A 23,889-nucleotide genomic window follows, 5' to 3' on the forward strand; every position below is an offset into this window, starting at 1 on the left:
ATGCTCTTTTTTTACACACTTTGGTTGTTCAAAATAAACTACTCTGTAGATTTTATATATTTGCAGCTTTACAAAATACATTTTTAGATTGTAAATGAGCAGCTTTGACAGAATAAATATACATGTCAGACGTGTGGATGAAATAAAGCCTTAAAAAGCTTCGATCAGCTCAGTTTACATGGCGACAGTGAGTCAGAATGTTTTTTCCTATCAAGATCTACAGAAGAGACGCAGTGTTAAGTTCATTCTGTCCATGAATGGTTGAATAATTTTGTCGTAGAGCCTAATAGCGCCCCAAACTGTGACTTGATATATAATATATACGTTATATTGATATATAAAAATCACCAGTGAGCTAAGAGGACGTTCTGGGATCTCTGGATCTGTTGAACATAACAACAAACTCTGCTGATCCTCTATGTTCTTCTTCTCATCATTAAACCTCACGTTCAGACTCAAAGCAGCAGTGGATGTTTCTACTGATGAGTGTTGTGTGTCTATCACAGCCTGATATATCTTATTATTATTATTATTATTAGCATTAAAACTCATCAGTGAGCCTCACGGTGTCACTGGGTGACATCTTCCTTCATCACCATGAACACACACACTGTAGTTTATCTGGAGTCCCACACACACCGTCCTGCTGCCCCAAACACTCACTAGAGCTCCACATGTGGATTCATCCGCCGCTGAAAATAGTCCCCAACAAATGCACTATTTCCTGCTATTAGTTTGATACAGCGAGCAGCTGTTGGAGGAAATGACTGAGCCTTTTGAAACATGAAACTATATATTTGTGGGATGTTTTTAAAGATTCACATCTTCAGTAGGAACCAATGGGCTGAGAGCTGAGAGCCACAGACAGGAAGTGAGACAGGACTGAGAGACGGACTGATGGTTTGATGGTTTGAGTCTGAACATGAAGTTTGATGACAAGAAGGAAAATGTAGAACAGCAGACTGAAACTTTAAGTTTGTCTACATGAGCTGTTGGCCAGGCTAACAGAAGCAGTCATGTGACAGTTCAGTGTTTTTTTGTGTGTCAGGTGATCACCAGGAAGCAGCACTGATGTTTAAAAAGACTAAAATGAGGATAACACAGTTTCTCTGTGTTCTCGCTGTTCTTTTTATATAAAAACAGCTGAAATCCGACTGCGATGATACAGAAGAAATTCTGAATCTTTTCGACATAAAAATGATAAAATAAGGTTAAAAAGATATTTTCCCATCAGCTGTCTGTACCTTTAATCTAAAATCTGCATCAGACTTTGAGAACCAAAAGCAGCTGCTGATATGTAGACATGTAGTGGCTGGTGATGTGCAGCTAAGAGCGGCAGTTATTAGACTAGAGGGTGACCTCTGACCTCTGCGGTCTGGTCACATGGACGCACATTTTATGTAATGAGGAGCCCTCCAGAGTGGACTGATGCTGTTGAGATATCTCAGGGAGGCTCCGATGATCGGATCAGACGTGGAGAGCTGCTTTCCTACTGGACGGTGTGTGACAGGCAGCATGCCGCCTGATGTGTGTCTGTGTGTGTGTGTGTGTGTGTGTTGTAGTGAAGTTCTTGCTCCTCTCTGCAGGCCGTGGATCTTTTACAGATCTGGGATCTGTTGTTACAGCTGTGTGGGGCCTCGGCTGTGCGGCTCGCCACTGCCAGGAGGGGGCGCCGTCACCAGGCTCCTCAGATAGACGCAGGGGTTCCTCCTCCTCCCTGAGCCGGGGGCGGAGCCGGGCGGCGGCGGGGGCGGTGGCGGCAGGGAGCCGGGGGGCCTCAGAGATGACATAAGCGGCTGCATCTCCTGCAAGGATCCCCCCTCCTCCTCCTCCTCCTCCTCTTCCTCCTCCTTCTTCTTCTCTGGGAAGCGGAAGGAGCCCTGCGACACCTGAGCTCCGATGGAGGAGGTGCTGCCCACCGTGCTGCCAGGCGGGGTGTAGGAGGCTGGGCGGGGTCCTCCCAGTCTGGAGAGGGCGCTCACCCGGGGGTGGACGGGCTCTGCGGGGACGGGCGGGGAAGAGATGCTCTCCAGGGAGGAGATGCTCTGGTTCCAGGCCTGCTGGAGGTCCACAGGGATGATCTTTGTGGCCTCCACAGACACACAGGGGGGAGGCGAGCCCACACTGCCCTTCCAAGGCAAATGGCTGTCTCCACTGGGGGGTGAGGGAGGGCCAGCTGATGGACTCTGACACCCGTCCAGAGCTGCAGGAACTGATGGAGGAGACACAACAGAAAAACCAGTCACACTAACACAGGACACAAGAGTGTCTCTTCAGCCTGCACTAACTGATGTTTTCAGCCTCTTGGGGACAGCAGAGTTACACTCGTTGGCGAGAGCTTTGTGAAATAAAAAGCTGCAGACTGACGGCGAGCTGGCCTTCTGCTGGACTAGTCAGTGATGTCAGCCGGCAAAGTTGTCGACAATTTTTCATTATAAACCAAGTCAGCCCACCAGATCCAGATCCCTCAGCTGGTCAACAAATGCACGTGTGCAGCCATCCACGAGGGTGTGTGTGTGTGTGTGTGTGTGTGTGTGTGTGTGTGTGTGTGTGTTTTCTTACCTGATTTGGGTCGTTGTTTTGGCGTCTCTGCCTTGCGAGCTACAAAGGTGATCCCGACGTCTTCCTCCTTCTCAGGGTCTGAATGTTCACCTTTCTCCTCCTCCGATTCCACAGGAACAACCACCGGATCTGAACACACACACACACACACACACACACACACACACACACACACACACACACACACACACACACACAGTTTTTGAGTTGTCTTTAGCATTCATGTATTTTTAACACTTGTTCATGATTTTATATCTTTCATGTGGAGGGAAATAACAACCCCACCCCCCGTCTACAGGCTGGCAGCAGCAGCTTCAGTCTTTCTTGCAGCAACCTCTGAAATTTTACCATATGTACCATATGCATTTACCAAACCACTAAACTTCTGTAAATTCTCAAATAATAAATAATAATCAAATCGTTTTTCAAGGCAAATTGTCACGTGTGATACTGGAACTTCTTGTTTGCATTCGATTTGAAGAGAAATATCTGAACAGAAACAAATAGAAATGTAAAAAGCTGTTGAGGTTTTTTACTTTTATCTTTCCCTTCAGTCATAAATGTGACCTTATAACAAACACTGAGCTGCTTCATCTCGTCTACGTTACTTTTGTCCTGCCAGCTGACGTTGCGTCTGGGCTTGTCGCCGCCGTCCTCCTTGGAGTCGGATCCTCGCCGCTGTTGAAAGAAGGACAGAATAAACACGTCAGTCGCAACAGGAAGCAGCTGGCCGGCAGGCAGCACGTCGAACTACACCCTTAACTGCAGAACTACAGTTAATTAGAGTTAGACGTGTTTCACAGATGGACACAGGAGTGTGTGTGTGTGTGTGTGTGTGTGTGTGAGGACACATCAGGACACAGAGACCACTCTGCTTTAACCTTTGACCTTTGTTTCATCAGGGAGGACTCTCTGACCTGCAGGCTCTCCTCCATCTCCACCCTGATTCATGTTCGCTCAGCCTCCCAGTAAAACCAGGAGCCAACTGGCTGAACTGGGCTGTGTAACTAAAGATACAGAATAAGGACATAAACACCTCTGTTCTTCATAGAAGAGTAACACTAAAGTACTTTGTAATATTCATTGGGTATTAATGTCTCTTTCAGCTGTTCAGAATATTTAGTATCTATTTGAACTTAAAAGGTGGAGTCACACTTTATATGGAGATAATGCTCACATGTCACATGTTGCTGTCCTCCCTGGCTGTGAAGGGATCACTGTGGTTAACACAGCAGGGCTTTAATGAGACCGCGTATCATCAGCTGTCATATAGCTTCACTTACAAAGACAGTCACCGGCAGATGAATGTAAAATCATTCATATAGTTTCTAAACCCCCAGACATCCTCCCAAGTCACTGCCTATGTTCTGAAACTGAGCGATAATGATAATGAAGCATCTCCAACAGTGATTTGAAAGGAAAATATTTCCATATATAATAGATATATAGAAATATAAGAAGAAATGGAGGAATCATCAAACAAATAGTGAGTAACTAATATGTTGTAAATGTGTCCTGCCTTCTTGAGGCTTCTCTCCTTCTTGTGCCGTTTGTGTCGGGTGGATTTGAACGTCTCCATGCGGCTCTTCATGTTCCTCTGGAACACCTCCCGGTCCTGACGCTCCTTCTCCCCGAGAGGCATGAAGTGACGGCTGTAGTGGGACTGATACTGGACACACAAAGCGCACACACACACAGTGAGTGAGTGAGTGAGTGAGTGAGTGAGTGTGCGTGTGTGTGTGTGTGTGTGTGTGTGTGTGTGTGTGTGTGTTTGTGAGTGAGTGAGTGTGCGTGTGTGTGTGTGTGTGTGCGTGTGTGTGTGTGTGTGTTTGTGAGTGAGTGAGTGTGCGTGTGTGCGTGCGTGTTACCCGTCTCCTGGGTTTGTACAGGTTCTCTGCGAGGACGTGGTGTGACTCAGTGTCCTCCTCCACTTTAGCTCCAGGGACGTTATCGATCACCTGGAGGTCCAGACACACACCGCTGCCGTTCTCACGCCTGGAACACGCCAACAACACACATTTAGCATGATGCTAATAATGATAATGGTCCTACATACACCTACATAGCTTCTGTAGGTGCAGCTGATCATATAACATTTGTCCTGAAGGTGGTGTCATTCAAAGCTGAAGGGTTCATCCTCTGGAGGGCAGGATCTGACCTGTAAACTCCTTTAGGCCAACTCGTGTTGTAAAAGTGATGTACTGTGTACACACACGTGCAGTCATGTGACTCACAGGTAGTTGGTGACGTTGGTGACTTCAGGGAAGGAGGCTCTGCTGGCCATCGAGGGCAGAGACAGTCTGGCTGAGGTCAGGACGTTCCCACCCTGGACACACACACACACACACACACACACATATACACAGGTCAACCACATTTCCCAGAAGCCCTGTGGCCTGTTAATAAATGAGTTTATCAATAAACAGCTGTTCCACTGATTCCCTCCCAACTCGAGTTCCCACATTTTCCAGGACATTCCAGGACCTTTAGTGTACATCTCATTTCAGTGACGCTGAGTCTTCAGTGAACCTAAACTTGATGAAGTTTCACTCCATCCAGATTCTTGGTTTGAGAACAGCTGATCAGACGACCTGATGAAAACATGACCAAGCGTTTTTCACAGTTTCATCAGACGTCCTGTAAACCTGCTCAACCCCCCCGCACCCGCACGCCCCCTCCCCCCCCCCACCTGGTCGATGACACTGATGGCGTCCCTGATGTTGATCTTCTGATAAGCCTCCCACAGTTCACTCTTCCTGTACACAGACTTCCTCAGCAGCAGCTTACTCAGGTAGTTCTTATCAAACTGCTCCCACCTGACAGACAGGCAGAGAGACAGACAGGCAGAGAGAGACAGACAACAGACAGGCAGAGAGAGAAAGAGACAGGCAGAGAGAGACAGACAGAGAGAGAGAGACAGACAGACAGGCAGATTTTGTCTCTTGTCACATGTTCCGTGTTCTGGCTGACGTTTTGTCCAAACTGAATGTCTGTCACGTCTTCTGTTGTATTTTTCTGACGATTTCCACTCAAAAGGAATTTCAGAGATAAAAATCAGAATAATAAATGAAGGCGAACAATCAGAACATATTCGGTGCCCTTGTTATTAAATTGTAAACATAAATATTACTGGTCTGAAGTCTCCCCCTACTGTTCACTGTCTGGTATTACAATAATAACAGTATCAGTTATATGTGTTGTTACTCCGCCATGTGACTGATGTCATCATGATATTAAAATGGTGTTGTGATATTATTTTGGTGTAAACATGGCGTTGCTGTGACATTAGTGTGATGTCAGTATGGTGGACGCACTTGTCTCTCCAGTGGTGGTACCCCTGCAGTCCTGCAATGTCCTCCACTGCTGTCAGGATGTGGTCAAAGGCCTGAAAACACACACACACACACACAGTTATCATTAAACTACTTTCTACCAGCTGAGCGGGTAAGTTTGTTCTGCTTTTTGGCGTTTTGCCGTCTTTGATCTTCATTGTCAACAACAAAAAATGACAAAAATAAAATCAGCAGAAGAAGACCCAAAGATGTGGTTAAAACGCAGAGAAACAGAGTAAGTGGATCCTGAGATTTACAAAGTGGAATTAAAATAAAGTGGATTATCGTCAGTAAGATGGACGTTGTTTCTGGGAGACACGTTGCTGTTGAAGTTTTAAAGCTGTGAGCAGCGCAAACTAAACTCCACTCTGCTCTGTTGTACTGTGGTGGAGACAGATGTGTCTCAGAGTCTCAGAGACAGATGTGGGTTCATTTCCTAAGTAGCGACGTGCCTTTTAGCAAGGTGACTGCTGTCTGTACCGTGCACTCGGATGTTGGAGCTGCATGACGAGATGAAGAAGAGGAAGACAGAAACTCACCCTCTCGTGGATCTCCTCGTTGATGGTGGGCTTCCTGCTGGTGGACCGAGGGACTTTGAGCCAGTTCACCAGAGGCTTGATGGTCAGACCCTGACAAGGAGACACAGTTTGAAGATCAGACTGAACTGCCGGCAGCAGCTTTTACTCTCCTGCTGCAGACACCAACACATCAGAGGACTGAGGTTCAGTTTGGTTCATTCTGTCATGAACAGACTGCACACACACACACACACACACACACACACACACACACACACAAATATACACAAACCAAAACACTAAACCAAAACCAAAGATACAAATTCAAACACACAGAGACAACTGAGGAGTTCTGCATTAAAATAAATCATATATTTCTCTTAATCCTTCGAATGAAGCTGAGCAGCTGTGTGTGAGTGTGTGTGTGTGAGTGTGTGAGTGTGTGTGTGTGTGTGTGGACATACTGTAGGTGAGGCAGGTGAGACAGGTGAGGCAGGTGACACAGGTGAGACAGGTGAGGCAGGTGAGACAGGTGAGCAGGTGAGGCAGGTGAGACAGGCGAGACAGGTGAGACAGGTGAGGCAGGTGAGACAGGTGAGACAGGTGAGCAGGTGAGGCAGGTGAGACAGGTGAGGCAGGTGACACAGGTGACACAGGTGACACAGGTGAGGCAGGTGAGACAGGTAAGACAGGTGAGGCAGGTGAGACAGGTGAGACAGGTGAGCAGGTGAGGCAGGTGACACAGGTGAGGCAGGTGAGACAGGTGAGACAGGTGAGCAGGTGAGGCAGGTGAGGCAGGTGAGACAGGTGAGGCAGGTGACACAGGTGAGGCAGGTGAGACAGGTGAGACAGGTAAGACAGGTGAGACAGGTGAGGCAGGTGAGCTGGTTAGGCAGGTGAGACAGGTGAGACAGGTGAGCAGGTGAGCTGGTGAGACAGGTGAGCTGGTGAGACGATGTCTTTTGAATCAAAGTCGTCTGATTCACTTAAAGTCAATAAAAAGTGAATCAGCTGCGCGCACACACACACACACACACACACACACACACACACACACACACACAAACAAACACACACCTCACTGACCCCCTGCAGAGCTGACCACTGTCAGCCATGTTTGTAGTCTAGTTATTACAGAGAGAAAGAAGAAGCGATTGAGAGCTTCCACCTCGCAACACAACAACATCACTCCTCTTTCACTTCAACACGTTGAAGAGCTCTCTGTGCTCCTGTTGGAACATGAACATGTCGCAGAGTTTGTCGTACTCGGAGAGAGAAGGCCCAGATGTTGCATTGGTTGTGGTCCACTATGAAATCTGCAGGAAAACGTCTCGCTGTGTTATTTCTAAGATAATCAGAAGACACTTATAGGAATCACCACCATCTGTTGTGGTGTCTGTGATTCATGATGGGAAAGTAGAAACACTGAAACCCAGAGAGGAAATGAAAGGAAGGAGCCACAGAGAACACTCTTTAGATTTAGTGTGTATTTACACTTTTAGATCTAAATAGACTCTAATTCATGGAGTTGTTCCTGTCTCTGACTTCAGTTCCCACAGGATGGTTTGAGAGAGTCAGAGAAGAAGAACATGTTTCAACTGATTTCAACTAAATACATATGATGTAAAGGATGTTTATAGCGTATATATGTAGTGATATATATGATATGTATGACATGTATGTCATGTATGATATATATGACATGTACGACATGTATGATATATATGACATGTATGACATGTATGATGGCAACACATCAAGCAACACATGACAACTGGCACAGCGACTTACATTTGAAGTAACAAAAGCTGAACCTGAACCTGAACCTGCTGGAACCTGTTCTTCCAGGTAGCAGAAGACTGAGCCGTAAACTTCACCAACGACTGATCAGATTGTCCTGAAGTATTCCTGCTCTCCAGAGGGTGAACCCTTTAGATTAAATTATCTTCCTTCTAGCGCCACCCTCAGGACAAACCCTGCATGTTCAGCTGCACTGCTGCTGAGACTCAGAACAGATAAATCATTTAGTGTTGAGGCTGTGATGAACTTTGCGGTTCAGAATCAATCTGAAGATAACCGTTGAGGAAAACATGAGAGACATGTAAACTTAGTCCTTCATTAATGATGATTATCTACTGCTGCTCACACACACACACACACATCCATCATAATCAAGAGGTCAAAGGTAGCAGAGAGCATGACATCCTTGTGGTTGCTATCCATATGTCTGTCCATGAGACATTCATGTTCTCAGATAATGAATCCTTGTAACACTGATGACCCCTGATTGTCCAACATGTTTAACACGCTAAACTGCGCATGTTCAAGCTCCCCTTAATTTGGAACATCTCTTGGACGTCTCATCCATGTTGACAGAAATCTGAGCTTGATACCCCTCCTCCCCAAACTTGACATCTAAGGGTCGCCATACATATGTAACCCTGGTTCTCTGAGTCCATCTGTCCAGCACAGAGACTGACTGTGTTTAGTGCTTTAAGGTTCTTTCATATTGTATGAAGCCACCTCACAGGTGTTTTGTCAGGTGTCTCAGTTCCTGTCCAGGTCACCTGACCCCTATGATGTTTTCATTCAAAGAAACAATAAAAAAACAAGCGTTGTTGTTCCTACCTGAAACATGACAGTGAAGAAGACGACCACGATCGTCGTGGCAACAAAGTAATCCTTGGCTTTAACCTGCTCACCGTCCAGCAGCACCACCAGAGCGAATGCCACCGCCCCCCGCAGGCCGCCGTACGACATCACCACCTGGTCAATCTTGTCCAATGGGACGAGACGGAAGCGGTTCAGAACCCAGGTCTGACCAATCACACCTGGAGCACAGAGGTTACGTAAGGTCAGAAAACTGACTCTGAATTTCTCAGAACCTCAAAATGCACTTAAATGATACAGCTAAAGGATATTTCGGCAGGTTTCCTATGAAACATACTTGGTTACGTTAAAATACTTTATTTTTCTTAGGAAGCTTTGTGCAAACGGCCACTGCTCTACATTTTAAATCAATTGTCAGCAGTCAGAGAGTCGGCGCTGAAGGAGGTTAAAAGGTTAACAGGGAGTCTCATATACACAGTAAAGATCAGTGATCAGCAGCTGTGAAGCTAAAATGTGACAGTCTGAAGCTGCTTTGTTCCCCCTGTGTTCATCATGGTGATGTATCAGCGTACACAAAGGAAAGTGATGAGGAATGACCTCCCAGTCAGATCGTACATGATCAGTGAGTTATTGGAAGATAACTTTTGGTTATTCTTCCTGTCTGTTTTTTCTAGGATGTTTTCATCCTCTTGTATTCTCTCTTCTGATTCGATGATAAATGGGACATTTATTGTTGTGTTTCCATGGAAACATGCGAAACTGCTTTGTGTCTGAAGTAAAGAGAACAGAAATGAAGAGACGGGCAAAGTGACCGACCCGCAGCTCTGAAGACAAAGATGAAGACGAGCGTACAGGACACCAGGCCGGTGTCCCAGGCCCACTTGGACTTGTCCACAGCCGAGATCCCCAGGAAGATGAAGATGATGGTCTCAGCAATGCTGGCCAGAGTCTTCATCGTATACTTCACTGTGGTCCGAGACTTCTGGGAAATGTTGGCCTCCACGTATTTATTGGCACCGATACCACAGAAGGTCATACTGAGGAGAGAGAGAGGGGCAGGGCAAGACATAACTAGCCATTGTTTGTTTATTTGTTGTCTTCCTCCCTGTCCTTGTTGTATTTGCTTTTTTACCACTTCCACTTATTTTGGCAGCATGGTGGTGCACTGTCGCACAGGAGGTAGAGCAGGGTAGAGCAAGTTGGGGGTGTGAGCCCCATCAGCGTGGCAGCTTGCTCGTCGCCATCAGTGTGTGAATGTGTGAGAGAATGGGTGAATGAGACGCTGAAAAGCAACATGTTAGCAACTACTAGACTGCACGACTTAGCAACCAACAAGCAACAGTTTATCAACGACTCCAAATACCCTACCAACCATTCTGTACACCATGGCAACCAACTAGCAACACCCCAGTAATGACTTCAAATACCTCACAAACCACATAGAAAGACCAAGGTAACTGCCCCGAATAGCAAAAACCAATCAACCAACCTGTGCACCTCAGCAACCACATAGCAATCAACAACCCATTGCTTTTTAACTTATCAACAACACACCTGTTTACATTAGCACCCACTCTTATAGGCCACATAGGAACACCCTAATAATACTCTAGCAACCACCTAGAAAAACTGCAGCAGACACCCAGTGATGCCTACCAAACCACCTGACCACAGCCTGCTAGCCGCCGTGTTGAGACAGAATCCTGTCCTGAGACGTTTAGCAGGAGTTCAGTTGTTTTTAGTTCTGGATTTATCTTTTGCGTCATTTAATTATTTGGAATAACAAATAAGTTACAAAGTTCATCAGTTACAGATACATACAAAGCAAAAAATCAGGTAACAGCTAGGGATACATTTAGCTTAGCTTTAGCTAAGGCTGGCTGTGGCTATCTCAGCTAGCTTTCACTTGATAGACTTGTTAATATGGTTGGGCAGTATTGTATCAAACACTTCCTGGTATGACTACTTCTTATTCTGCAGTTCATTTTATATGTTCACCTTTTGCTTTCCTCACTCAGATGTTGAGACTCCTTCACGTCATCTTATTATGACTGTAAAGGTCACAACCTTCCCCCCACAGCTCTGAGCCTCACTATCAGATCTACATATGACCTTTTTGTACAATTATTAAACAGCATTGCATTTCTCTCTGATATGTTGGAGTTCATTCCACATTTACTGCATATGAGCCTGATTGAATTCCTCATGCTCAGAAGGGAGAGTTTGGCATGCTGTGTGGCACTGACAGCAGCGGTAGGCATGTTCACTGGTCATAGTGGTCTTCTGGTTGGACCGGTTGGGGAGACTTACGACAGAATGGCGGACAAGGAGAAGAGCTCGGCGGTCAGGTAGGCCAGGTAGACCAGCAGGAAGACAAAGAGCGGCTCGATGATCCGAACCTTCTTGGTGAAACGAGTGATGAAGCCCAGTAAGACGGCAAACACCAGACCCACCAGAGTCCCCCCGATACTGACAATGAGGAAGGAGGCTGCAGAGGAGGAGGAGGAGGAGGAAGAGGAAGAGGAAGAGGGAAGTGAGTAACAGAAAAGTCAGATCTAGATTTGATTTTGGTCATTACTCACCAACTCCTTTGAAGTAATCTGCTGTCTGAACGTTCTCCGCTCCCACCTCCACAAAGGAAATGTAGACTTTATATAAAACCTAGAGAGGAGAGAGGCTCTTTAGAGTAGAGGAGCTGTGTTTACAGTGACTTTAAACAGCTGGAGTGTTTCTACAGTTCAGTGATGACTTCAAGAGGAAGTGACGCTCCATTTTTGACATTGTAAAGTCAAGTGCACGTTATCCTCAGCTTCCCTGTTGCTAGGTGGCTGACAATGAAAACAGACGTCACCTTCTTCAAACACTGTGAATGATTTTGTGTCTTCTGTATTTCAAGTCTTTCCATGGAAGAAAAAGGACAGACGTCAAAAAGACTCAATAAAAGCATGTAAAAAGAGAACCTTAATGAGCTGCAACGTTTTTAAACTGTAACCTCTCTAAATGTTAAATATTCAGATATAAATCTAAAAATATTCAGACTGTCTCCTCTCTGTCCCTCCCCACCTCAAACACATTCATCAAACCCATTCCATGCCCTCTGACTCTTTCTCCTCCCCCACATCCAGTCACCCTCCTGCCCTGCAATAAACTCTTTCCCTCCGTTTCCAGTCTCCAAACTGTCCCCGCCCACCTGCTAGAGTTGTCATTGTGCTTTTGCTTCTGGTATCCTGTCACCTTGTAACCCTGTCACTTTGTTCCCCTGTCACCTTGTTACCCTGTCACCTTGTCACCCTGTCACCCTGTTACCCTGTCACCATGTCACCCAGTCACCTTGTTACCTTGTCACCCTGTCCCCCTGTCACCTTGTCCCCCTGTCACCCTGTCACCCTGTCACCCTGTCACCTTGCCACCTTCTCACCCAGTCACCTTGTTACCCTGTCACCTTGTCACCTTGTTACCCTGTCACCTTGTCACCTTCTTACCCTGTCACCTTGTCACCGTGTCACCCTGTCACCTTGTCACCTTGTTACCCTGTCACTTTGTTACCCTGTCACCTTGTCAAGTGTTACCCTGTCACCCTGTAACCTTGTCACCTTGTTACCCTGTCACCTTGTCACCGTGTCACCTTGTTACCCTGTCACCTTGTTACCCTGTCACCTTGTTACGCTGTCACCTTGTCACCCTGTCACCTTGTTACCCTGTCACCCTGTCACCTTGTCACCTTGTCACTGTGTCACCCTGTCACCTTGTCACCCTGTCACCTTGTTACCCTGTCACCATGTCACTTTGTCACCCTGTCACCTTGTTACGCTGTCACCATGTCACTTTGTCACCCTGTCACCTTATCACCTTATCACCTTGTCACCCTGTCACCTTGTTACCCTGTCACCTTGTCACCCTGTTACCCTGTCACCTTGTTACGCTGTCACCTTGTCACCCTGTCACCTTGTCACCCTGTCACCTTGTTACGCTGTCACCTTGTCACCCTGTCACCTTGTCAAGTGTTACCCTGTCACCTTGTTACCCTGTCACCTTGTTACGCTGTCACCTTGTCACCCTGTCACCTTGTTACCCTGTCACCTTGTCAAGTGTTACCCTGTCACCTTGTCACCTTGTTACCTTGTCACCGTGTCACCCTGTCACCTTGTAACCCTGTCACCTTGTCACCTTGTTACCCTGTCACCTTGTCACCTTGTTACCGTCACCTTGTTATGCCGTCACCTTGTCACCTTGTCACCCTATCACCCTGTCACTTTGTCCCCCTGTCACCTTGCCACCTTGTTACCCTGTCACCTTGTCACCCTGTCACCTTGTCACCCTGTCACCTTGCCACCTTGTTACCCTGTCACCTTGTCACCCTATCACCTTGCCACCTTGTCACCCAGTCACCTTGTTACCCTGTCACCTTGTGACCTTGTCACCTTGTTACCCTGTCACCTTGTTACCTTGCCACCGTGTCACCCTGTTACCTTGTCACCTTGTTACCTTGTCACCATGTCACCCTGTTACCCTGTTACCCTGTCACCTTGTCACCTTGTTACTCTGTCACCTTGTTACCCTGTTACCCTGTCACCTTGTCACCTTGTTACCCTGTCACCTTGTTACCCTGTTACCCTGTCACCTTGTCACCTTGTTACCCTGTCACCCCGTCACCTTGTCACCTTGTTACCCTGTCACCTTGTCACCCTGTTACCCTGTCACCTTGTCACCTTGTTACCCTGTCACCTTGTCACCTTGTTAACCTGTTACCCTGTCACCTTGTCACCTTGTTACCCTGTCACCCCGTCACCTTGTCACCCTGTTACCCTGTTACCCTGTCACCTTGTCACCTTGTTACCCTGTCACCTGTCTGGTCCTCTGACTGATGAGTTTGATTGCCTTGTGACTCTGTAAGCTCGTATCTTCTCATTGAATCACTGAACTGTTCGAGTCTACCTGCTTCGTCTGCTTCAGGTCCTTCACCTGCTGCCTAGCACTCACCCCCGAGACACAGACTGTCTCCAAATGTTATAAAGATTTATTTTCTTGTAATATGGCTTGACTATCACATCTCTAATACTCTGTCTTAAGTTAGCCTTTGATTGATTATGTAAAATGTCTTTGAACTTCAATTCCCTTGTATGCATGTTCTGGCACTATGAATATTCTGGTATGTAAATATATTTGTCTTTTCCTACATGTGGATGTTTAACTTCACTAATAAAAGCTGAGAGGAGCTCTGGGGGAGAGGGTTCTTTTCTACTGTGTATATGTAGGATTTTAAACGTAACCGCGCCAATGATCAATGTGAGAGCATGAATAATATAAACAATGAATTCACAGCAGGAGTTTCTTGTCGTTCATTTGCTCTTTGTTTTTTCACCCCTGCCGAGCTCCTTGTTGTCTCTTTCTGGACACTCAGTAACTTCCTGTTTCAGAGTTCAACACACTGTGAGTCGTTTTCTATGTAACAATAGAAAGTGGCACCATTTTGAGGGTAAAACTGTAACTGAGCAGCAGTAACGTCTGCACCACGAGCCTGGAACAAACCGCAGCCTTCGTCTCTTTTCTTCTGTCATTATGAGGTTGCAGGTCACACTTTCAGTTTTCCCACACTTTGGTTTTTTCCATTTGTTGGTGGGATTAGCTCATATTCTGAGTGCTGCTGAGGATTAGAAACCTGCAGAGTTAATCTGCTCACAACAGTTTAATCTCAGCTTTCTCAAACTCAACATGTTACTGAGTAAATGTGAAGACTTTGCTCTTCATCAAACATCTGTTGTTTCTGTGGGAAACATTAAAGGAACAGATATCTGATCTCAGAACTGATCTCAGTCCAGATTCCTCTAGCGCCACCCTCAGGACAAACTTCATGTTTAGTTCGACTTCTGGTAAACACATTCAGTGAAACCCTGAAGATATAAACCACTCTCAATCATCAGAGGAGGAATTAATACAACTTCAGACATCAACCACAAATACTACTACTGCTACTACTAATACTACCCCTGATACTGCAATGATTACTGCTACAACAGGTCCAACTGTTATGTAATGCTACAAATACCACAGGAGTGGACCCGGCAAAGGTGTAAATACAGAGCTGAGTGTGTGTCTCACCACAGTGACGGCGTCGTTGACCAGCGACTCTCCAAACACGATGATGAAGAGCGTGTCGTTGACGTGAACCTCCTCAAACACAGCCAGCACCGCCACCGGGTCGACGGCTGAGATCAACGCCCCAAACAGCAGGAAGTCCATCAGGTCGGCCTGCACACGCTCGTCTGCGCACACACACACACACACACAGTCCAGATGTTTTCTACCTGAACGTCTCACAAGTACAGCATGACATCACCGCAGATATCAGATCAATATCAGGAAGTTTCCAGGTTTCAGTTTTGAAGGTGTTTCAGTGACCGAGAGAATCAAATGAAAGAAATGATTATAATGATTATTTTCTTACTTCCTTTATTGTCAGACGGACGGTGAAACTAGTTTGACAAGAAGAATTCCTCACGTGTCTTTTATTCAAACTAAATGTGCACAGACGCTCCAGAAAGTTCTCTCTGAATCGGTAAGTGAGACTAGAAATGTGTACTTTTTGCTAATTTGCACAACTTCATTTTTATTTTTATTTTTTTCCATGTTTTGCTCATGTTAACATGAAGACTTGGTAGAGTCACACTCACTGTAAACTGTGTAATTAGACTGAAAATAGAGAATATTTTCAGCACATTTTTCACATGAAAATCAGTTAATAGAAGAATAATGATTGTCGGGGCTTTAAGGAAGAGATCATATTTAAAATCCAACATGTGGCCAGAGGGCGTCATCTGTCTCTCAGGTGTCAGCACCTGGTCTCAGTGTGACCTCAGACTGACCTATGACCCCCAGCAGTTTGGCGGCGTACAGGCAGAAGCCGGTGCAGAAGGCGTTCCACAGCGTTCCCACCACGGCGTACGTCAGGATGGCTCCCAGGTTGTCAAAGAAGAGGCGGGCCGGCATGAAGTATCCGGCGTCGCCCACGATGGTCGGCAGCAGGAAGAGGAAGAAAAGGGCGGGCTCCAGCTGGTACAGCTGCTTCTTGTTAGCTATGAGGACGACACCGCCCAGGACCAGACCCAGCAGGATCAGCATGCAGCTCTCTGGGACCACAGTGGTGAACCGCTGGGACAAGTGGAACACTGCAGGAGACAGACACACACACAGACACACAGACACAGACACACACAGACACACACACACAGACACACAGACAGACACACACAGACACACAGACACACACACACAGACACACACAGACACACAGACACACACACAGACACACAGACAGACACACACACACACAGACACACACACACACAGACACACACAGACACAGACACACACACACAGACACACAGACACCCACACAGACAGACACACACAGACACACAGACACACACACACAGACAGACACACACAGACACACAGACACACACAGACACACACACACAGACACACAGACAGACACACACAGACACACACACAGACACACACACACACACAGACACACACACACACAGACACACACAGACACAGACACACACACACAGACACACAGACACCCACACAGACAGACACACACAGACACACAGACACACACACACAGACAGACACACACAGACACACAGACACACACAGACACACACACACAGACACACAGACAGACACACACAGACACACACACAGACACACACACACACACAGACACACACACACACAGAGATCAGAGCCTGATGTGAACACGTGAACACATGAAGCTCTGATGTGAACACGTGAAGCTCTGATGTGAACACGTGAAGCTCTGATGTGAACACATGAAGCTCTGATGTGAACACGTGAAGCTCTGATGTGAACATGTGAACACGTGAAGTTCTGATGTGAACACATGAAGCTCTGATGTGAACACGTGAAGCTCTGATGTGAACACGTGAAGCTCTGATGTGAACACATGAAGCTCTGATGTGAACACGTGAAGCTCTGATGTGAACACATGAAGCTCTGATGTGAACACGTGAACACGTGAAGCTCTGATGTGAACACGTGAAAACGTGAATCTCACATGTATCACGAATCTCTTTGTTCCGTCACTGATGACTGATTGACACTTCAGACCTCTTTTTGTTTCCATGACGGGGGTCTTGATCTACACCTGGAACCAGCGTCTCAGTCTGAGCGAGGGATCCAACATCAACACTTTTGGTGTTTTTCTACCCTGGTGTAAAAACGTGATGTCACATATTCCAGTGCACCAATCAGGATTGAGCTATTTTTGAACCCAAATGTAACGACAGTTGTGAGGCTGTTACGTCATGTTGTCAATCAAATCTCATTAAGCCACACCCACGGTCTGATTATGTTGATGGGCTCATGTCGAACTGTGTCTCTCATTTGACTCTGTAATCTCTGTTATTATTATTTTGAATAATAACAATATGATTTGTTCTATCTGAACTTCATAATCGATCAATCTGCAGATTATTTCCTCGATTGATCGCTCGGTGAAAGATGTTTGTGAAAAATGCCCATCACAATATCACAAAGCCCAAAAGGGGGTCACAATATTCAGAGAACCTACAAAACGACAGAAACAGAAGATTTTTTGGTCAACTGACAAATCAATTAAACATCTAACTAATTCAGCTTTAATTCTGTCCCGTACAACGATCAATAGTTTGAATGTATTTCAGCTTCACTTAGCTGCTAAAGATCAGGAGGCTAATTGAGAAGCTAAAGGAGCTATCTGTCAGTTCAGATACCAGTCTGACTGATCAACAATAATAATAATAATAAAGTTTATCTATAAAGCACTTGTCAAAACTAGAGATTACAAAGTGCTTAACAAGCACAAAATGAAAAAATAAAAACCTTAAATGTTGACTTTTACACGTGAACGGCCATAAATACACACATGCTGACATATTCAAACAAACGAAATAATTATATATTAAATATTAAACAGGCTGACAATAAGAACATATTTTCATTAATTTAGTCATTGAGAAGAAGCTTAAATAAAAATGTGTCTTCAGAAGTGATTTAAAAGAAGATTTGTCGGGCAGGTGGTTCCAGAGTCCAGGTTCCTTTAGTCCAACACCTCAACATGAGAACCACGAACAGGTTCCTGCCTGAGGAACCCAGACTGCAGGTCTATAAGGAGTCAAATCTTAATATCAATTCTGTAATATACTAATCTGTTGTCTCGGCTTTGTTTGTACAAATGACATCATCTAGTGGGAACACACACACACAAGCTTGGAATTCCTGCTCCCTGAGTCAGACTTGAACGCAGCATGAGAGCGTCTGTCTTGACTTCCTGCATGAACGCCTCGACTTTGAGAACTGGGAATCACAAATTGTCAAACCAAATCCGTTGATGAAACATTGGAAGTTTTAACAGAGAAACATTAATTTCTTTCTGTACATTGAACGCACACACACACACGCACACACACACACACACACACAGTAAATATAAACACACACAGCTGAACCTCCCACACACCAGACGGACAGCGAGGACAGAAACACTGAGAACATTCAGCTGCTCAACATGAAGCTCAGATATGAACCGAGAGACAGAGTTAAACTGTAAGTGTAAAGTTTAAATCTTCATGTTCAGACTGTGTGTCCATCACAGCCTGATATTTCTTCTTATTATCATAATTATTATTATTATTATCATTAAAACTCATCAGTGAGCCTCACTGTTGTTTCCTTCATCACCATGAACACACACACTGTAGTTTATCTGGACTCAGTCTCACACACACCGTCCTGCTGCCACAAACACTCACTAGAGCTCCACATGTGGATTCATCCGCCGCTGAAAATAGTCCCCAACAAATGCACTATTTCCTGCTGTTAGTTTGATAAAAACTACAGTGAGCAGCTGTTGGAGGGAATGACTGAGCCTTTTGAAACATGAAACTATATATTTGTGGGATGTTTTTAAAGATTCACGTCTTCAGTAGGAACCAATGGTCTGAGAGCTGAGAGCCACAGACAGGAAGTGAGACAGGACTAAGAGACGGACTGACAGGTTGATGGTTTGAGTCTGAACATGAAGTTTGATGACAAAATCAAAAATAACACCAGACTGATACTTAAAAGGAGGAAAGTAAAGAAATGTAAAAGGGGAAGAATAGAAAGTTGGAAGAAATGTGAAAAGGGATGGAATAAAGGGCAAAGAGAAAAAAGGGGGAGAGATTAAAAAAGACAGAAGAAATGAAGGGAAAAGGTAGGATGAAAAAAGGATATAACAAAGGAAACAGACGGACGAGGGGAAGAAAGGAAGAAAAAAGGGAGGAAGTAATCAGCCTCATCAAACAAGCTGTAAAGAGCCACTGTAGACTATCTGCTCTGTCGGACAGTCAGAGACTAGCTGCTGAACATCGTGGAGCAGGACAGATGTTTCCCTTCTTTACAATCTTTAAAGACTCCTCACAAATATATAGTTTCATGTTTCAAAAGGCTCAGTCATTCCCTCCAACAGCTGCTGGCTGTAGTTTTTTAGTTAGTTTTTTTTTCAAACTAAAAGCATGAAATAGTGCATTTGTTGGGGACTATTTTCAGCGGCGGATGAATCCACATGTGGTGCTCTAGTGAGTCTAGTGTTTGTGGCAGCAGGATGGTGTGTGTGGGACTGAGTCCAGATAAACTACAGTGTGTGTGTCCATGGTGATGAAGGAACATGTCAACGTGTTTTATTGGCTTAACGCTCACATGATGAGACACGGGTGGATTCAGATTCAGCTGAATGGACAGAGCCTCTGTGTGTGTGTGTGTGTGTGTGTGTGTGTGTGTAACATCACCACATTAATAAGCAGCATGTTATTGTCCAGCAGCACAGTGAGTCACCAGCAGCCCAGAAAACATGACAGTGTGTGTGTGTGTGTGTGTCCACAGAGCCATGACAGAGGAATAAAATGTTTAAAAGGAGGAAGGGGGGGGGGGGGTTTAGACCTGTGGGTCTGTTTCTGCTCTGAAACATCTTCAAACACAGAAGCTTTAAAGGAGCAGACTGATGTTTTCACATGTTTTTACTATAAATCATGAACTTAACATCCTAACCCTTCACCAGTCTGGACTGACCACTTCTCTTCTCTATGAACATCAATCAATGCAGAGGGATGATTTGTACAGCTGACCACTTAATCAGTTTAATATTTAAATCACACGATTATTAAAAATGTCTTAACAGGCAACAGAAGAATGATTTTACAGATGTGACTGCAATTAGCTGCAATTAACATTAATTCGGTGAAAAATGAACCTCTTGGCTGGTCCTTCTGCATGATTTACACTCGACGTCACTCTGATGTTGGTGTTTTAAAGAGGAGGGAGGAGGTGCTGTGTGGTTTGAGTGAAGAAGGACGTGAGAGTGATGATGATTGAGGAGAGTTACTGTTCCTTTTAAGGTCCTATATGTAACAACATGCAACACTTTACATGTATTAATCGCTTTTTATTGCCAATGTGTGGACGGAGTGTAACGTCACTTCCTCGGGTGCCTATAACAGGCTGAGGACTGATTTCTATGTAAAGGACTCGGGACGTTCTGCGCGCTCCCGAGTGTTTTGCGTCTCTTCACCTCCATGTCCAGCTCAGTCCGCTACCGTCAACAAAAGACCGGCACCCACCAAAACACAGAGCCCAACACAAAGTTCACCGGACAAATTGCTAGCTAGCTAACGTCACAAAATGCTGTCTTGAGTGGATAACATCAGCTAATTCATCCAGACTGCCAGGGCTAATCTGGTTGATAACTTGGCTCACTTGCCGTTTGCAAATCACTTCATCAGCTCACGACACGAACGTCAGATCCATGCAGCAGCTAAGTTTTAGCTAGCTGGCTAACATTAGCTTGCTCGCTAACATTATGGTTTGCAAAACACTACCTGAGTGGATCTGTTAGTTGGCTAGCTTGCGAAATTACTCCACCAGCTAACATGATCCATGATACTAAACTGATGTATTATGACAAACGGCGTTGATTTTAGCCAACAATGATTGATGTAATGGTACAAAGCAAATGTGTATTAACGTTGTAGGGTTGTTGTTTGGGGGGGGGTTGTCATTTTATTTGGCTGATTGGGAGCCATTGCTCAGCTACAGACTCCCGTTCAGCAGGCTAACCCAGAGAGGCCAGCGGTGACAGAGAGGCAGCAGGGGAACACAGTGTGGCGCGCTACAGACTGAATATTTTCACCTCTAACTCGGTGGGTTAGGGATTTATTTAGACCACAACAGAGTAGGTGATGGTTGGAACGGTGGGAAGACTAACCACGACGGAGTGTTTTATGATGAGTTAACATGGCAATAAGTTAGTCTTAGTCCGGTGGGAGAGAGGAACTTGAATTCAGAAGGTATGCGGTTGCATTTTTCTATTTAATAAGGAAAGTTGTTTTGTGAGTTTATTTATTTGACTAAAAAAAGCTAAGACAGCTTGTGGAGCGTAGCAGACTTGCTGCTGGCACACATCTATGGGGGTTGCCGGTGTTGTATTCGGCTCGCTGCACAAACACACCTGTGTGAATATTGGCAATCGCTGGTTGTTGGGCTGACTGTGGCCAGCTGGAAAACTTAAAATATCGCCCAACCCTAGTGTACAGTGTTAGCTGATGAAGTAACTTGCAAACTGTAAGCTAGTTTGTGTCACGGAGCCAATGGTCTAAATAAAATCTAGGAAGAGTACAGATACTAACGTTATTATAAATATGATATAAATGACAGTAAATCAGTCAGGTGTCACTTCACTGTTTTGGCTCGCTCGCCTACAGACTGTGGGCACCAGCCACAGGATGCTGACTGCAGTTCACTTCACGGCCACCGGTGTCATTAAAAACAAGGACTTTCTGAAAACTCCATACAGGACCTTTAAATGAATAATGTTTGATAATGTAATTTAATTCATTCATTAATTCATTACTACATAGTAACTGTACTTTCTTTATACTACACGAGTTTACAAGAACTCAACTGTTTCTTACTGACAGGAAATGATTCAATATTGATATTAATATCACTAACGTCTCTCTAACAGTGAATACAGAAGTGGGACGCTGTGTGTCCTTGTGTCACTCAGCAGTCGTGAGTTACTTTTTAAGTTTTGACTTTTAAAGGTAAAAACAAGGAACTGCATTATTTCGGCTTCATTATCATGAATGTAGAAACAAGATGAATGTGTTGTTATTCTTGAAACAAACTTATCTTCACACTCAAACCACCAACAGAGGCTTTTAATTCATTTTAAGCTGCAATATTGGTGCCAAAAATCACAATCAGATATTTTCTTCAAATTGTTCATGATTGTTCATTCATCTCTCCTGCACCTGTGATCCACCATACGTTCTATAGGAGGTCCATATGGTCCTGGTTCTAGTTAGCCCTTCAACTATTAGTTTATTAATCAGACAGAAAATCTGTTGATGAAAATTATGATGAGAAATTAAAGCTTTTCAGACATTTTTCCATTAAAAGCTTCCTCTGGTTCCAGTATCTCCACTGTGATTGTTTGCAGGTTCTACCAGATTCACATGAACTGAATCTGGCTTTGGACTGGTTTTATATTAGACTAATAATCAACATATTAATCAGTGATGAAAGTGTCTTACATTGCAACTATGATTCAGTTCTACGTACAGTGGGCCAAACCAGTCTCACAAACCAGTAGCACATCTGTCTCCAGTCTGTCTCATACAGTCTGATCAAACTTCCACTCTGGCTCAAGTTGCAGTAATCAGACCAGTATAGATCCAGTCTGAGTACTGGTCCAGTAGGAACCACACACACACACACACACAGGACTTACAGATCTTGGCCACGCTGGCCACCAGTAGCCAGATGGCGATGATGTATGGAGTCTGGACGTAGCTCCACTCCCACTGGACCACCCGGTACCCGCCACCGTGATGATGATGCTGCCCCCCCCCTTCCTCCTCTCCGGGGCCGGACGGTTCCTCCGCCGCGGATCGGGGCAAGGCTACACCGGGCGCCCCGTATTCCGCCCGGGGCTTCGGGAGGAGGAGTAGTGGCTGGGCGGAGGGAGAGGCGGGGACCGGCGGGGAAAAGCCGAGCCCCGGCCCCACAAGCGGCGGAGCGCCTGTCCCGGGCAGGTCCGCGGCGGCAGCGGCGGCGGCCGTCAGCAGCAGCATAAGACCGAGCGGCAGCATCTTCCACCGGAGCTCAGCGGGCTGACATCCTCCTAACCTTTATATACGCACCGAGACACGGAGAGGACACGGAGCGGCGGAGGGAGGCCGGCAGCCGGTTTACAACATCAACACACACCTACTCACACACACACACACACACACACACACACACACACGCTCACACACATACACACACACAGAGGCTCCGGTAACACACGGAGGAGGGGACACCGGAGCTGGACATGTGACCCGCCCAGTCCCGCTTTAAAGAGACGGAGCTGTAGTTACATTACAGTAACACTATAGCAACATTACAGTAACACTATAGTAACAGTACAGTAACTCTACAGTAACATTACAGTAACACTGCAGTAACACTATATAAACATTACAGTAACACTATAGTAACATCACAGTAACACTATAGTAACAGTACAGTAACTCTACAGTAACATTACAGTAACACTACATTAACACTGCAGTAACACTATAGCAACATTACAGTAACAGTACAGTAACTCTACAGTAACATTACAGTAACACTGCAGTAACACTATATAAACATTACAGTAACACTATAGTAACATCACAGTAACACTACAGTAACACTGCAGTAACACTATAGCAACATTACAGTAACACTACAGTAACATTACAGTAACACTATAGTAACAGTACAGTAACATT

The 23,889-nt window shown here is 45.3% G+C and overlaps 1 protein-coding gene across 1 annotated transcript; it reads right to left on the reverse strand.

Annotated features, from left to right (window-relative positions):
• Positions 1-1,619: 1,619 nt before the first annotated feature.
• slc9a5 (solute carrier family 9 member A5) lies at positions 1,620-23,220 on the reverse strand. The gene is made up of 16 exons (XM_070908476.1): positions 22,860-23,220; positions 15,886-16,188; positions 15,122-15,285; positions 11,605-11,683; positions 11,333-11,510; positions 9,839-10,059; positions 9,041-9,243; positions 6,434-6,523; positions 5,877-5,947; positions 5,252-5,378; positions 4,797-4,888; positions 4,431-4,557; positions 4,082-4,231; positions 3,171-3,240; positions 2,563-2,691; positions 1,620-2,212 (listed from the first exon to the last, which is right to left on the reverse strand). The coding sequence occupies exons 1-16, from the start codon at positions 23,218-23,220 to the stop codon at positions 1,620-1,622; spliced, it is 2,958 nt and encodes a 985-aa protein (XP_070764577.1).
• Between the last annotated feature and the right edge of the window lie 669 nt (positions 23,221-23,889).

The sequence above is a fragment of the Enoplosus armatus genome, chromosome 1 (genome assembly GCF_043641665.1).
Source record: "Enoplosus armatus isolate fEnoArm2 chromosome 1, fEnoArm2.hap1, whole genome shotgun sequence".
Classification (NCBI taxonomy): Eukaryota; Metazoa; Chordata; class Actinopteri; order Centrarchiformes; family Enoplosidae; genus Enoplosus; species Enoplosus armatus.